The sequence below is a fragment of the Ammospiza nelsoni genome, chromosome 1, assembly GCF_027579445.1.
Source record: "Ammospiza nelsoni isolate bAmmNel1 chromosome 1, bAmmNel1.pri, whole genome shotgun sequence".
Taxonomy (NCBI): Eukaryota; Metazoa; Chordata; class Aves; order Passeriformes; family Passerellidae; genus Ammospiza; species Ammospiza nelsoni.
In genome coordinates this window covers 116,361,140-116,378,133 of record NC_080633.1, presented here as the reverse complement: position 1 = coordinate 116,378,133, position 16,994 = coordinate 116,361,140, and the positions used below count along the sequence as shown (strand labels likewise).

At 37.9% G+C, this 16,994-nt stretch overlaps 1 protein-coding gene across 1 annotated transcript in view; it reads left to right on the top strand.

The window, feature by feature from the left end:
- The first annotated feature begins 7,614 nt into the window (after positions 1-7,614).
- The window catches only part of NSMAF (neutral sphingomyelinase activation associated factor), a 38,745-nt gene continuing 29,365 nt past the window's right edge, over positions 7,615-16,994 (top strand). The window contains exon 1 of the mRNA XM_059475104.1: positions 7,615-7,687. Coding sequence (XP_059331087.1) covers positions 7,635-7,687 — 53 coding nt within the window. The 5' untranslated portion in view covers positions 7,615-7,634. The remainder of the gene's footprint in view (positions 7,688-16,994) is intronic.

Sequence of the window (16,994 nt, the reverse complement as noted above, 5' to 3'; positions counted from 1 at the left end):
TCCAGCTGCTATAAAAATATATATAACTCTATTGACTGGTGACAGAGGAGAAAGCATTTTCCACTCTAGGAAAAAAAATAGTCTTATATTCATAAATATAGTCATAGGATTTCTCTATTAGACATCATACAAAGCATGCCAAGTTTTCTAGATGGGAAAGAAGAAGGAAAGGCCTTTATATATTTGTTCTATGTTCTCCAATATATGAAAAACAGTCTAATTTGTTTATGCAGGACTTAGCTGTGCTGATCTTATATCCCCAGTTGATCACAAGTCTTAGCTTTTAGACAGAATTTATGATAACCTAGGTTTGCTCTTTATCTTTTCAGGTTTAGGGAAAGTGGGATAAAGTCAACCAATACACAAGAATATATGTCAAAAAAATAATTCATTTGTACGCATGTCTGAAAATTAAACTAAATTATGCAGTTGTTTTACTGTTTTAAAATGGAAGCATGAATATTATTCTTTAGTTCTTTGCAGGAAGAATGCTGTTGGACACAGAGTTGAAGTAGCTACTACATAAATGTCCTGACACATCTGGGACTATTACCTCTGCAAAAAGTACAGGCATTTAAAATATTCTTAGCTGAAACATTTTTAGAGTTTTAAAGGCCAACTACATAAGCAAATTAAACAGTTTAGTTCTGCATCTCAATTCTTCTGCTTTATTTTCCCTCCCTTATAGCCAAGAAAAACACTCTCCGCCAGAACACTGAACCCGTAGACCAAAAAAAAGTGAGACTTGTGGTTTTACTATTTACCAAGTGGGATTTAAACATCCTTTTGAGTTTTATACACATATACTCTTCGACATCTAGTCACATGCCCTTGCTCATGAGCAAAGGAATGAAACAATGTATTCATCAGCTAACTAATGTTCTGCCAACAACTGAACTGTGCCCATTCAAAGTGAGGGGAAACCCAATGACATTACAAGTCAATTTTTAAATTTACATTTAAGTGACATGTTGTAGTGGCATATAAAATGGAAACTGCTGTTTAGTCAGTAAGGTTTTTTGAATACTTCTTTTGCAGAGAATATCTATCCTTAATAGATGCTTCCTCCTTCCCTAAGACTTTTCAGGTTTTCTCTCACCACCACTGTCCATGTTTATTTTCATGACTATGATATAAATTACAGCTCCATTGTCCTGTGGACTATATGTAACAAGTTTACTAAAAGGCCTTTCCTTAAAACACCAGCTATACTGAAGTATGACTCAAGGGCTCATCCATTTTTCAACTGAACATTTGTGGCACCACATTTAGCAGCTCTACAGCAGAGCAGAGTGACTCATGCCTCTAATGACTTGAAGTATGTATGGCTGCTGGAGGGAAGCCAAGTCATCAGCTCCATAAAGTAGCTGGAACACTGAAGGGGTGTGGGAGTATCTTACTCGATGAACACATTCGGCTGTTTTTTCCATATCGTTCACATGTGTTCCAAATTTGTTTTAATAAATATATTCTTTTCTGTTACAAATTTGTCTCTGATCTTTAAAATTTACATGCCTAAATTAGTATTATTTTCTTTCTTAGCAATGCAGATATATAAAAGTGTACCAGATTATTTCTGGATTACCATGCACTCTGCCTTATTTTATGAGTCCTCTTCAGGATGCTTCCAAAATGAAATGCAGGAATCTGTATACACAATGTGTACCAAACCAGTGGCTGAAAATCCAGCCCTCACATTCTAGAGAGATTAACCTATGAAAACGAGCTTAGTAATGTTAGCAAAGGAGTACAGAGACCTAAAGGAGATGAAATCCTTCAAGGAGTACTAAAACCAAACCAATTTATAATCAAGTACTGTATTTCAGAATGGATGTGGTTTAGAAGGATTTCACTAGAAACATTTATTTTACATAAAATCTTCAATTTAACTTGACATGTAAAATAATTGTACAAGTTTCTGTCATCCTTGCCTTTACAATTTGACTTACAGAACCTCTATAAATGTTGATGCTTTAAATCTGCCTCAAGGATTATTTTTTTCTCCATGGAAAATGGTGAATTACATATTTGTTTATTGATAAAAAATGGTTTAATTGAAATTGATTTTAAGTCAAACACACATGGTGTACACATATAAATTGATTTACAACTTACTCAAAAAATCTTAGCAGAATTTAGTACAAGAAAGATGATTACAAACTAGTTTAAATATGTTCAGAATGGAGCTGGCAATTCTATCATGAGGGTAAACTTTACATGATTGTTTTTAATCTAGTGGAGTTTCTGCATGTACTTCCAGGATGTCACTCAGATCAGGGCAACAATTAAACCATGACCCATCTAATTGTTGTTGATTTTATTATTGTTACTGTGGTAGAAGCAAGATGTACCAGATAGGGATTTATTTATTATTCTAGGCTCTGAGTACACACACAGAGAAAAGATTGTGTGTCACAGAAAACCAGGGCCAGTGATTCTCTTGCAGAAGTTATTCTGTCCTAAACTTCTCATGATAGCAAAACTATTCATTCGTATCTTTCAAAAAATGTTTTCTTTACAAAAGTGCAAATTTATATTAAAGAGTTTAAATGTAATTTTAATGAGAGGTAAAAATGTTTTTTCCCCATGAAAAAAATGCGTTTCTCTTTTCTGACTAGTTCTACTAACAATTAGCTTAAGTACTCATTACTAGTTTTGCCTTTGGTTAATGTGTCATAGGTTGGCTACTGACATATCTTTCAGAATAAATATATTATTGGATGAATCCTTGAACTACACTCAGGAGTCTTTTGTACTCCCAACAGGAACTTCACCACTGACTTCAACAGCTGAGGTTAAACCTACTCTGAACATGTTTAAAAATGCCCAATAGAATGGAATGGATTGACAAGAAACACTTGAGGATTATATTTAGTGAAGCTTTTTAGATACCTGAAAGACAAAGCTTTAGTGGTTAAATTCCATGGGAAATATCTGCCAGAAACCAAAAATGAAAAAAACAATTAAAAACAACTTGGAAATTTTGAAGTCAAATGCCAGGGATCCAGTGAGACTATGGAAAAAGTACAGGTTTAGTATTACCCCAGAGATATGGCAGCATATCATGAGTGATAGCTGTATATAAGAATGCTAGGGAAAATGGGCACAGTAAATCAGGGGATGATGATTCAATGTGTATTGAATTCAGGAAAAGACAAAAGATACCATTCCTGCTAAAAATTAAAAGGAGGAAGCAAAATTACATTATGATTCAGGTCTATTTTTCATACTAGACTACAGCTGTAATCGAAATGAGGAAGTTGGTGTTTTTTTCTGATGTATTCTGAGCTACTAATGAAGGTATTCAAGAAGCTTGCCCATGAGACAACAATGGATTTCAATCACTTGAATATCAGTTTGAAGAACAATATGGGCAGGACACAAAATGTTCATCAAGTTCTTGTAGTATTTTAGGGATGAACTTTTGCCTCACAGTACAGAGGAAGTTGCAAGAGGCATTACCAACTGGAACTGCATGACAAGTAGAGAGGAGCTCACTTTGATTTTAAAGGCAGAAAGTAAACTGAGTGAAAGTGATCATGACACATTTGACCAAAATAGATTTCCCTGCTCTGCGAAAAAGAGGAAGAAAAAGCTTGTCAGCACTGTCAACTATGGATTGCATTGTTATGTAGAAATAGTTGAGCTAGCTTTAATCAAGCTAGTCTAGGTACTAAAAGCAGGCTCATCATAACAGCATGCCATTCTATATGAGTTAATTAACCTCTTTTCTGTACAGTCTAGGCCTGAGCTCAGTCATTTAAAGCTAACCTAGATTTTCTACAGCGAACAATACACTCATTTTTAATTAAACATACAATAGCAAGCTATCTTGATGTGAACAAAAGGAAGGAAAGGAAGCTTAAGTAGACTGTATTAACATCACATTAAAAGCTCTTCAAAGATTTGAAGAAAGAAGTCACAATAAGGGGACATAACTGAAGAGTAAAATAAAAGAATATGAATAAAAGAGTAAAATTACAAAGCCTACAGTACAAAATGAGTGACAGGTAAAAAGGAGTATAAATGCAAAAAGAAAATATTCTGGAAATACATTAGAAGTGCCCAGATACTTAGTTAAATTTATCTTACCACAGAGCTTAAAGAAGGAATGAGTTAAAAACTATATAAATTTTATGTAATCAAGTTAATAGGGCCTAAAGAAATTTACTTAATAATATATCAAAAACAATCTCTGAATTACTAAAAGACTATATAGGTTTGTAAAAGACAGGAAAAGGATAAAATTCATATATCTAAGGAAAGCTGGTCTAAAGCAATCCAGATTTATTTTCATGTCAAGGAAAAATATAGAATAAGTTTCACAATTAAGAAGTTACCATAACGTTGTCAGGAACAGATGCTCTCACATTACTCTAATGCCCTTTTTTACAATCCATTTCATTGATTTGGTAGAAAAAGAGAAACAGTAACTATCATAGGTCTTGAGATTAGTATCATTTAGATACTGTCCCATGACAGCTTCATTAAAACAAAAAGCAGAAGAAACATAATTTTCATGAAAGCACCAAGCAATTGGCATATTGTTTACAAAAATCAGACTTGGAGAGGACCTGCAATGAGAACCCATAAGGATCTGTTGTCATTTCAGTTCTATTTAGTATTTTCATTTGTGATTTGCAAGATGCAACAGAATATAGATATATTAAAAAACCTCATTCTCATCACTGTGAGAGCTAGAAGACTATCAAATTTCAAAACTATTTTCTTAAGAAGGATAAATGTCTAAATTTATCAGGATTAAATCCTCACAGCAAAATATACCTGAGAAGCACTTATTTATATATGTAGGAGAAAAGGGGGAGAACTAGATGGCATTATGTTAGAATCAGTTCTGAGCAGAAATTGCTGTCACAATAAGACAAGCATGTTCTCACTGGGATGTATTTATGAATGTTCCTCTCATGTGTAACACATGGGGCATAATTACTGCACTGTAGTTGGTGTTGGTGCCTTATATCCTAAGATAAAGGCAAAAGTCATACTGGAATGTGACTTTTTTGGCAGAATAAAGCTGGAAGAATAAATCATTTCTGAGTGTAGTCTATAAGATAAGTGAAAAAAGTGTTTAGTCTATGAGACGATGATATACATATCCTCACATATAAACAGTTATAAGAATAAGTTTATATTTATACAAAAATATTTATTAAAACATATGTGAGGCACATAAATACCTTTCACCTTCAAGTACTGCATTCAGCTTCCTGTACTCAACACAGGAAGGATATCAGCCTCTGGAGCTAGTCCAGAGGAGACCACCAAGATTATGGTGGGAATTGAGCACCTCTGCTCTGAAGAAAGGCTGAGACAACTGGGATTCTTCGACCAAGGAAAGAGAAGGCTTCAGGGTAACCTAACTGTGTCCTTCCAGTACCTGAATGGAGCCTACAAGAAAGACAGAGACTATTTACAAGAGTATGTAGTGACAAGGACAAGGCGTAATGGTGTCAAACTGAAAGAGAAAAAGTTTAGGTTAGATGTGAGGAAGGAATTCTTTACTGTGAGGGTGGTGAGGCACTGGAACAGGTTTCCCAGAGAAGTGGTGGATCCCTGCTTCCCATCTCTGGAAGCATTCAAGGCCAGACTGCATGGGGCCCTGAGCCATCTGGTCTAGCAGAAGGTGTCCATGTCCATGGCAGGGGGATGGAACTAGATGATTTTTAAGGTCCCTTTCAACCCAAGCCCCTCCATGATTCTGTGATTCCATGATTTCCACTGGAAATATGACAAAGAATGCAGCAAAGAAAAATCAGGTTGGCTATTGCATAAATATATATCCACAGATGCTGCTAGAAGTTTGTACAGGCTACACACAAATGTTGCAGATTTTCTTCAAACAGGTGCTTTTAAAAATTTATAAGAGAAATAATTTTTAATGCAGATGATAAAAGTGGTTTTCAAACTGTGATCTGTTGCCTCCTTAGATTATGTGAAGTAGTCCTGAAGAGAACCCTGAAAGACAATTAGCCAAAGTAAACTTGCCTTCTGTAAATACAACAGTTGTCATATTTATGCCCAAAAATTGAAAATATTTGAGTAACACTCAAATCAACATATACCTGAATCCATCTGAGTGCAGAAAGTGCATCAGACAATCTCCTGCAGTCTAGAAGCCAGTAATTCTTTTAATTCCTATATGAAAAATTGTATCCTCTCCATGAATCCATTTTTCTAACTTATGCAAAAAGCAAGATTTTTCTACTGCACAAGAGGTCGTGTCTGTAAACGCATAATAAGTTGTTCAAATACAGTGGCAGTTTTATCAATTGAAGGGGTTTTACACTAAGAGATTTTACTTAACTGTAGAAAATGCCTATTTTATGATTGACTGTTCACAAATATTGAAATTAATATTATATGTGTTGTGTTAGAAAGTAATGCTGTATTAATTCTCTTAAGTAGTGTGTTAAATATAGTTTTAGGTTATAAGAAATGTTAAATTAGAAACTGTGCTATGTACAATACATTTTTTTTAAAAGGGACTTGCAGTGAGATAGCAGCCACAGGACACCTAAATCTTTCAGAGAAAAAGAATTTATTGCCCTCTTATCAGAAGAAACGAACTTCTTCCCATCTCAAAGGCGCTGTTAGGATTCAGAGGAAGAAGCTGACCATGACCAGACAGAATCCTGTATTTGAATGGAATTTATGCATCATGTATGATGAGGTGTATGAATATGTAACAAGCTATTGTTTTTAAGGGTCAATCCTTTGTTAATGTGTGTCTTTTTCGGATTGTGCTGCCCAGAAAATGGGTACCCGGACGTCCGTAACTCTTTGTTTCTATTGTCTCATATTGTCCTAATTGAAATTGTCCAAATTATTATTACTCTAATTGTATTACTATTTTTATAACCATTTTATTACTATTAAAATTTTAAAATTAAAAAAAAAAAAAAGTGATTGGCGTTTTTCACACTCCTCTTTCCATAGAGGTCTTCCTAGGCAGTGATGGGACTTGAACAAACGGCATGAAGCTGAGTCAGGGGAGGTTTCTCAGGCTGAGTATGAGGAAAAGGTTGTTTAGCCGGGGGGTGGCTGGGCACTGGAACAGGCTCCCCAAGGAAGCGGTCACAGCCCCAAGCCTGACAGAGCTCCAGAGGCGTTCGGACAATGCTCTCAGCACAGGCTGTGACTCCTGGGAATGCCCAGTGCAGCGCAGGGAGCTGGATCCCTTCCAGCTCCGCACGTTCTGTGATTCCAGGCTTTGAACACACCTCCTGCCTGGACAGCTTCTGTCACACGCATTACGGGCACAATGATCTCACTGCAGTGGCACTACATTCAAAATTTTTATTTTAGTCCACGTAAGGAAGTTGTTTCACAATGTAATACAGCGTGCGCTTCCCTCCGTGCGCGCCGCGGAGGCCCCGAAGGCCCGCAGAGACTCCGCAGCCCGGGCGAGGGCGCAGAGCCCTCGGCGCCGACTGTCTCCGTTCCCTCGGCCTTCTCCCAGTGCCACCTCCCCCCGCCTCTCCGGCGGCACGAACGGGGCGGGCCGGGCTCCCCAGCCCGGCTGCGGCCGCGGCCGGCCCGCTCTCCCCGCCTCCCTGAGGCGCGGCCTGGCCCGGCCCGGCCTGCTGTGGCGGCGGCACCGGCGGCTCGGCTCCATGGCTTTCATCCGCAGGCGGCGGCTGGAGCGGGAGCTGTACTCCAAGGAGAGGTGAGCGGCATTGCCCCACCGGCCCCGGCCGCCCCCGCTCGGCCCCGGCCCCTCGGAGGGCCCGGCGGAGCTGCGGGCGGCGGGGCCTCCGGAGAGGCCGCGGCGCCGGGAGCAGAGCCCGGGCGCTGTGCTGCCCTCGCTGTTGTCAGTGTGGACGTCAGGTGGCTGATGGGTCCCCTGAGCTGAGGCTTAAAAGGGTGTAGAAAGGACCTGGAAAAACAGGAATGCTGCTTGCCTTGCATAAATTGCATGAAAAATAGCGTCTTTATTAGTTTGTTCTCAGTTGCGCTTGTGGCGTGGAGCTGTGCTTCACTGTCGTTTGTTGTAGTTTGTTGTGATATTTTTTCCTTTTTTTTTTCCTGAACGCTATAGTCAGTGTACTGTCAGCCCTTGAATTACAGACTCTGTGTTGTTTCTTTAAAGCGTTAAATTCAATTTACGCGCTCCTGTTTGCTGACTGTAATCTTTGTTTTGTTCTGAACGTACAACAAAGGCTTATCACACATGCTTGAATGTATCCTGAATTCACTCTCTTATTTTTAGGTAATGTCCCACTTCCTTTTGCCTGGCTTCGCTGTATCTGTCTTGTCAAAAACTTTCAAAATCTTTTGCAAGCCTAACATTTCCACATAGGAAATCTCTGTGAGAGCAGTAGGTCGGCATGGGTCACAGAGCAGGACACCACCTTCTCTGGGGGATCAGGGATCCCCAGGTGTCTCCTGCTGCAGGAGCCAGGGAAACAGCAGGCTGGTCCCGTGTGAGCCCTGCGCCAATTCCTGCTGCAGCTCTCTGCTGGTTACACTGCACTGCTTATTGTTGATGAGAAAACAGAAAACCACATGATGGAGAGCTGGACTCACTCTGTCCATATAAATTCTGATTCATAGCTGTGCAGCCTATGAAGCTACCACATCCTCTGAAGTGGTTGTTTTTTTTGGTTTTTTTTTTTTTTTTACTTTTTTTTTTTTTTTAAGTGCAGATGTGTTCTGGATCACGTTTTGTCTTCTTGTATATCTTTTATATCTTGTTGCTTTGGGGGGGTTGCTGTGGTTTCAGATGTGTGTAAGGGAGTGCAGGCAGAAAGGACAAACTTCCAGTATTGAAGGAAAAGATAAATATTTTTAATTGTAAAGAAACCGTCTTAATTGTAGGAAAAGCAAGTAAAATGGCTGTGTTAGCTGTGTTACGGGTTTAATGTAAACAGCCTTTTTCTTTTTTTGGAACGCTGAAAAAAAAAGGCCAAAAATCAGACTTGTCCCAAAGAACCTAAATAGGGTCCAAATCTCTTCTAAAAAGCCCTGAGAGCAAACTCAGCATATCAATGTCAGTATTACTGATCTACCGTTGTTGATGAGAACTTTTTTCTTTACTCCTACTTGAAAGCATATCAGGATCTTATTATTTGAGCTTGTAATTTGAGCAGTTTATGAAAGGTCAGTCTTATTCTCATTTGCACTGGCAGCTTTTCCTGTATCTGCAAACTCATTTCTGTGTTTCTTTCCCTTACCTAACAATTGATATTAGTATAAAATCTAAGTAAATGTATAAGTTTTGTACCCTATATCACGTCGCTCCCTGTCCCTCTATTCCTGTGATTTTCTCAATTAGGAAATCTTAAAAGCATTTTAGTGATTTAAAATATTTTGAGCTTAGAATTATCAGAAGCACTGTATATTTGTTGCAAGTTGTCCCTATAGTTCTATCTTAAAACAGAAAAAATAGTTGAAGGGACAGGTCCTGAGAATTTTTTTCTCTGGGTGCTGGGTAGCTGTTAAGAGACACCAACTTCTGCTTGAAAGCTTTGCTTGATCTTTGTATCCTTGGGGAAAATATTTCCTAGTGAAATGAGCAGGACTTCTTAAAGTTTTTTTGGTAAATGCATTTGATGTGTGTTTTTGTTTGGGATTTGTTGGGGTTTTTTTAGTTTTTTGTTACTTGTACGTTGCTTTCTACAAAACTTTAAGCTGTAAAAGTTCCAGTTAAGAGTAGTGTGAAACTTGGTAAGTAAGAAGTTAATCTTCTTATGCAGTTGCTTTGGAGGGAAGGAAGATCAGATTAGTTCTAAGTGATCTGAAAAAAAATATTTCTTCTTAACTCATTAGTCCACTTTAATATCTAGTTACATAAACCTTCTCTTCTGAGTATATGCCATTTTCTAGAAGAAAACAAGAAAATGCTGAAATGTCCTGTGTCCAGGACAGTTTATTTAATCCCCAAAATATTCATCCTTCATGAACAGCAATCCTTTTTTACAAACAATTGTAGTTACAAAACATCAAATTAGATGATGTGGTGTTTGGCTCAGGTCGTTGCTTTCTTTATAAATTGATTTCTCTCTTCTGCTGGCAGTATGCCCAAGTGCAGACAAGTGCAAACACTTGGTATGGGGTCTCTCTGTGCAGTGCTGATGGTTTGTCTTGCACCCTGCTTGGCTTCCTATGGGAGGAGTTCATCTCTTTGCTGGAAACATCATTCACATGAAGCAACCTCCTGGCAGCATGTAGGTGCTACAGATGGATCTTTGGTGTGATTGATGGTTGCTTGGGCATTGGATTTTTATATATATATATATATATATATATATATATATATTTTTTTTTTTTTTTTTTTTTTTTTTTTTAGTCAGTAGCCTTATCTTACTCTCTTGAGACAAAATATGCATAATGAAGGCTTTTATCCAAAGGTCAGCAAATGAGTCCTACACCTGGTCTACAGATAATTTGTTCTTGTTGGGAGGAGGTTTAATTTTAGAGTTGGTTTTGCATAGCTGTGTGCTACTGCTAGATTGGGCTGCCCTGCTTCTTCATCCCTGACAATTTCCTTCTCTTATCAGGACTGTACTTCTAGTTTCAGGTTGAGTGATTGTGCAAGGTGTGTTGGATCAGCCACTTGAAACCCTTGTGTCCAAGCAGGTTTCCAGCATGTGCTTTTCTGATGAAAGGGCAAAAATAGTAAGGCTTCAATCACAGATTATGAATTTAAAGCAGGATCAATGAGTACCTTTCCTGAGTGGTATAAACAAGATTTTGCCATGGCACTGGTCCCTGCATGGTCATTCTTGTGTCCAGTTTGAGTAAGTCCAGTGCTTCAATTGGTAGGTGAAATTGGTATATGAAATAAACTGTGGACTTGTTTTGTTTTTTTTTTTTTTCCCCCAGATGTTGTCGAATGTCTGAGTCTTTTGCAGACTGAAGTATAGAGGGACATGCACATCAAGCAGAGGAACAGTAAAATTGTCAAGTAGACTAAGCCTGATGCAGCACACTTTTGTTTGGAGAATATTTTGCAGCATCTTGGCAGGAGTTACAAACCCAGGCTGTAGTTTGTAAAGGGTGATTGGCTTCTTGGCTGCATACTCAGAACAATGCTAGGAATGTGTGGGTGCCTTTGGCTTCCCAAACCTTGTGTATTGGGAATGACATCATACAAGCTGAAGTCTTGCAAGTGTTTTCTTGCTACTTAGTGCCGAGTTTTCTTATGCATCTTGGGTGTGTTCTTGACTCATATTCCTCAGACCTTTTCTGAGTAGCAATTATATGCCAGCTCTTTGAAAAAGGAAGTAACTTCTGTTTTTCTTGGCAAGATGGTTACCTTTTTCTTTTTTTTACCTGGAGCTGCTTCTCAAAGGAATACTGATTCCCTACATAAGAAAATACCTTCCCACTGACTGCAGTGTGAATTTTTCAGTTATTCTTAATATAATCTTTCTGGGACTATACAAAGACAGAAATTTGAAATAGGTCTTCAAGCTAACTTAAGTTGGCATGCTTTAATTTGCCTCTCCCCTTAAGTATAGGTGCTTACCTTTTAAGCTCAAACTCTACCAGATATTGTGTACTTTTAACACTGTGTGAGGACTGAAGATGTTCCAGCACAAAAGCTCTTAAAGCCTCCATCAAAGTTATCTTGGGGGGGTAGAGATGTGTGTGTCTACACTGTACCAATCATCTCTTGCTGTAGCTCCCACTGCCCCAACAAACACCCTTGGACAGACAGACACAACTATGGCTAAAAATCTTATTCCATTTTGGATCTGGGAGATTCCTTGTGTTATTTAAGTTGATGGTGTTGGTTTTTCCAGCTGTGTGAATTGTTATAATAAAAGATATTCCCTTATCTAGCATGTTCTTCTTTCTTCCCTCTCCAAGATGCTGCTGCTGTTGATTTTTGGATGCAGAACTTAGACTGTTACACCTCAGGTTTAATGCAAGTGCCTTTCTACCCACTCTAAAACTCAAAGCTTTGCCATAGTGTAGTGGTGGCTACCGATTTATTTTACACTGGAAAGGGAAACTACCTCATTCCTAGCATCTCTTGACAGCAAGAAAATAGGCTGTGTGGGTTTGCTGCATTCCAAAGGGTAGAGTCTTCTTCCTGACCACCTTGTTCTTGTGCCTGACCCATTCTCATGGTACTGTTTCTGGTGTTTTGTGTACCCTTCCATGTATAAAACTATCCTGGGAAAACTCCACAGCTCTGAATAGAAGCTTGCATTATGGACTATCCGCTAATGTGATAACTTTTTAAGTCAAAATTGGCTGGTCTCCACAACTGGAAGTAGTTTTTAAAGCATTACAAGTGTGTGGAACCAGCAAAGCTACTGAAGCTGCTTTTTTTTTTTTTTTTCCTTCAATTTCCATTTTTCAAATATTACATATAGTAAGAAAATACAGTCATCTTGGAAGTTCTCTGGAAGTTTGTTTGCTGTTAGTGAGACATTGAGGATAAAGGCTGGACTATTAAGAGGCTATAGTATAAGGCATTGAACATCTTGCAGACTCTCAACTCTTACAGCTACTTCCATGGGCTTTGAACTTTTTTGAAAATCTTGTCTAATTTGAGTCTGTGTCCTTTTCAAAACATGTTGGCTTTTTTTTTTTTTTTTTTTTTGGATAGCCTAGTATGTCAAGTTCATTATAGAAGAAAAAAAGGTCAATGATCCCTGAAGACATGCCTGTGGCTTACTAACTTAATCAGTGTGTTGCAAACCATTGAATACATAGTGGCCGCTACATTTGTGGGCATAAACCTGTCTTTATTAGGGCGTAAGCATAAAAACATCCTGTAATAAACTTTAGGGTGTGAGTTTTATGGCTGGATTTCAAAGAATTTTGTGTCAACAGATTATTGAGTTGCTTTCCAAGCTATAGCATTACCTTTCTCTAAGTAGATTTTTAATAAAAATCATTAATTATTTATACTTGGGAAGTTTTGGTTAACAACTGGGCTATTAATTTTGAAAATGAATCAAAATTATCACTTGCTGGTAATAAGAAAAATGTCTCAAACTGGATCCTTTTCTGTTTGTGATATTTGTTTGTTACTGTGTTAGAGGAATACAAAGTTTTAGAGCACCAGGCAAAGGTGTATGATAGAAACTTGAAGGGATCTCCTGTGAATATGTAAGAATCAGAACTGGACTTTGTTTGTTTATTGATTTATTTGTTGGGGTTTTTTTAGATGCTGCTTCTTGCAGATAATTTAAAAGTGGAAAAAAAAAATCTAAACCCTTTTTCATTTGAGATACCAAAGCATTTTTGTACCTTACGAGTTAAAACTTTTGATTTGCCTGACTAACTGCTTAGATTGAGAGGTTTTTACGTCTTGGGATTGGACTTGAAGGCAAGGAAGGGTAGACTGGGGACAGACTTACTTATTGTTACTTGTGTTGGCATTGATTTTTTTGATCCAGCTTGCTATTGCAGGTCAGTGTGATAAAGTCATAGGCTTACAGTGTGTGCTGTTACTTACACAGCACTGGGAACAATACAGCTGCTCAGTGGCTGAAAACCAAAATATAGTTTTCAACTCTTACAGGTTTAACCAGTTTCTTATATGCATTCTCTGCCTACTGTTACTTGTTGATTTTTTTTTTTTAAGTCTTCCTGTCATGTGCAGAATTAAGTTACTATTTTAAAAGTATGCTAAATTTTAATTTTAAATGTATGCATACAAATTCTTGTTGTAGGACCACACAGCAGTTGATAGTATACAAATTTGGTGTGCCGATCATCTTGATATCACACATGTCTTTGGAATACTTCCTTTAGCTCTTTGGAAGGCAGTCAGCCCAAAGGCCAGCTGCTTAGTTGAAGATCCCCATTGCTGTAATTTTATAGCTATTATGATTGATCTTCTGATTTTTTTCAGGCCTTCACAACACTGTCTGCCTACTTATGCAACATGCCAGAGTTGTGATCTGTGCCCTTGCTCTCTGTAGATACTTGTTAAACCTCCTGGCAAGCCTGAAGCATCATTATGTGCAGTGATGGTTCTCCAGAGGGACCCTGTTGATACAATAACTATCAGTGGCTCTGTTTATTTTATGTGAAAGATACTACTTCTGTGAAGATGAAAAGCTGACTGTACTCTAGTAACATGTGATGAAACTTGACTTTTCTTTGACAGCTCTATGGATCATTAACACAGGCAAATTAAATTTAAATATTTGAGCAGTAAAGACTAAGGTGAGTTGAGAAATTCCAGAGATCACACATCATAATTCTTCAGAGTTCATTATTAGCAGTAGCTTGAACTGGTCTAGATTTGTTAGCCAGTAGTGAGATGCAAGTCTGAAACTTTTACTTTCACTTATGGTATCATATTAATTTAAAAAGGGACAGTTTTTGTGACATTTGTGGAGATTTGATATCTGGGCTCTGTCTGCCTGCAGAAGTGACTTGTTACAGCCTGACAATTTAGGAAAATGCAGTTGGAGTAAGTGGACTTGCAAGTAGACTAGCAGCAAATGTAGAAATGCTGGGAAGAGGCTTCAGAACTACATGAAAGGCTCTGCAGAGAGTGAGAGGGGGAGATAAATATGCAAAATGCACTTAGCCTGTATGATGGACAGTGTTTGAGGAAAAATGCTTTAACAGCTTCCAGCACAGCCTTACAACCCATTTTCCAGACAGCAAAGCTGAGGCAGTGAGCAGATCATTGCACAGGAGGTTACTGGTCTCCAGCAAGAAGCTCTACAGCAGTGCTGTCTCTGTAAGCATGGAGAATGAATACTTGTGGGACAGACACAGAATAGCAGAAAGATAAACTGGATACTGCTAGCAAAAAAAGGAGTATTTAAAAAGGAGTAAACCTGCAGTTTCCCCACAGTAACTATTTAGCCTACATAAAGAGTTTATGTTGAGTTTTTGTGCACATCTTTACTTTTTTTTTTTTTCCTTCATGACCATCTAGTTCAGCAGCAGTAAGTGTTATGCTGGGGAAAGCATATCTCAAATCCTTGCCTACAGCTTCTGGTTTTGGGAAGGTGAATTGATTTATAAAGTGACAAGCATACAAAGATACAATAGTTTCATAGAGGTAGTAATAAAGAAAAATTTCAAAGAGAACTCTCTTGTTTTATGTATTTTGGCTTATGTTGAGCATATTATAGTTACTGTGAATAACAGCCAATGTTTTGATATAAAAAACATGGCTTGTCTTGAATACATGAGGGATGCCTGCACTTACCAAAAACTTAAAAATCTAGTAAATACCAGTGCTGTCAACAGGTGAATTTGAAAAGAATATAAAAATGTGAGGAGTTAGTTAAAAGAATAGGTGGAGATAAAAGAAAGAGACCAAGCATGAATAATTTCAGACATGAATTCTTATTAAACAGGCATTATTGTTTTCTTGGGAAAAAAAGAGATTGTGGAACCATAAATGCCATTTCTCTGAAGCTCATGTTCTCTATATCAATTGTGGCTGTTTCCTGATGAAAGAGGATAGATTTTTTCCAAACAAACCTGGATGCTACCTTTTTTCTTGACTTTTGTATTTTTATTACTTAAATAATAATAATAATTATATGTATAGTATACGTAGTGTGCTTATACATACTAGAAAGAAGAGCATTTTACTGGTGAATTGCTCTTTATACATCCTAACATAGCTTTGTTAAAAAACTTTTAAAATGTGATAGAACTTGCAAGATCTGAGTTTGCAAAATCAGAAGTTCTAAGTTTGTCTTGGATGATTTCAATGGGATGCTATGTTGAAAATTTGAATATAATAGGATATGAAACATAGTAGCTTCCCCACAGTAACTGAGTATAATTCCATATGGCACAGAATAACCCTTGGTCAGTTGGGGTCAGCTGTCCTGGCTGTGTCCCCTCCCAACTCTGTGTGCACCTTCACCTTCCTCGCTGGCAGAGTGGGGTGGAGCAGAAAAGGCCTTGACTCTGTTTAAACACACTCAGTGCTTAAATCATTGAATTATCGACAGTTTTCAGCACAAATCCAAAACAAAGCCCCATAGTAGTCACTGCAAAGAAAACCAAGCCAAGACCAGCGAAATGGGATCATAAAAAGACTATTTTCAAGAAAGGAAAGTTAAGATAAGGCCATTTTAAAAAAGCAGCCGAGCAGTAAGACAGGGTATCTTGGAAACACAGTTTTGAGTCTGTAGAGCCACTGTTACTTGTAGTTGCAGTAAAACCTGTGTTGTTATGTTCTGTTTAAGATAACAACCACAACACAGTCTTTAAGTACACAAGATATATTTTCAATACTGTTATTTTTTCCATTGTGAAATCTGCTTTTTTAATGAACAGGCTGCTCGATTCACTCGGTTCATTTTGTGAACTCCTGACATATTTACTGCTGTTTGAATACTGCTCTGGGGACACTCAGTGTTTATTAGTGTTTTCACAGGCATTTCTAGTGAAGCATATCATGAATGAAGTACAAAAAGCTCAAAATGTGGGTCTAAATAAATACTAAGTACTTGTGCAGATCAGATCAGCAATTCACACAAACAAGTTGTACTTCCAACTGAGGTTGTTTTTGCTCCTCCTGCTGTGCCAGTATCCACAGGCATTCTCTACAGCTAAAACACTCAGTGACTGTGTTCACCCTGTTAGAAAATTGTTGAGTTTTGATCACTTGCAGTGGTTTTACTTAAGTTGGTAGAGAAAGCATTTCCATGTTCCCCCTAATCTGGCCTATTTGCATTTGCTTGGTACCAACACTGGCATTACTATGATCCTGCAATTAAATATTTTCAAAGACTTCAGTTTCCTATTTTTTTTGTTGTTGTTGAGGTTTGTTGTTAATCACATTAGTCCATGAAAAGGCTTCCTGAGGACTGAACAGAGGTGTGGAGGAAGTACAAAATGTGGTTGGTGAGGAAGGTAATGCTTCCTCAGAGGGCATCCATTGAGTGACTCACTCATGTAAAATCTGTGCCAGTGTTTTCACTTAACATTTTAGACCAGTTTAATTTAGCTTTGCTTCAAAACAATCTAATTCCATCTGTTCTAAGTAATTAGTTCCTGCCCTACCTTTTTGTGTCATTGCATAT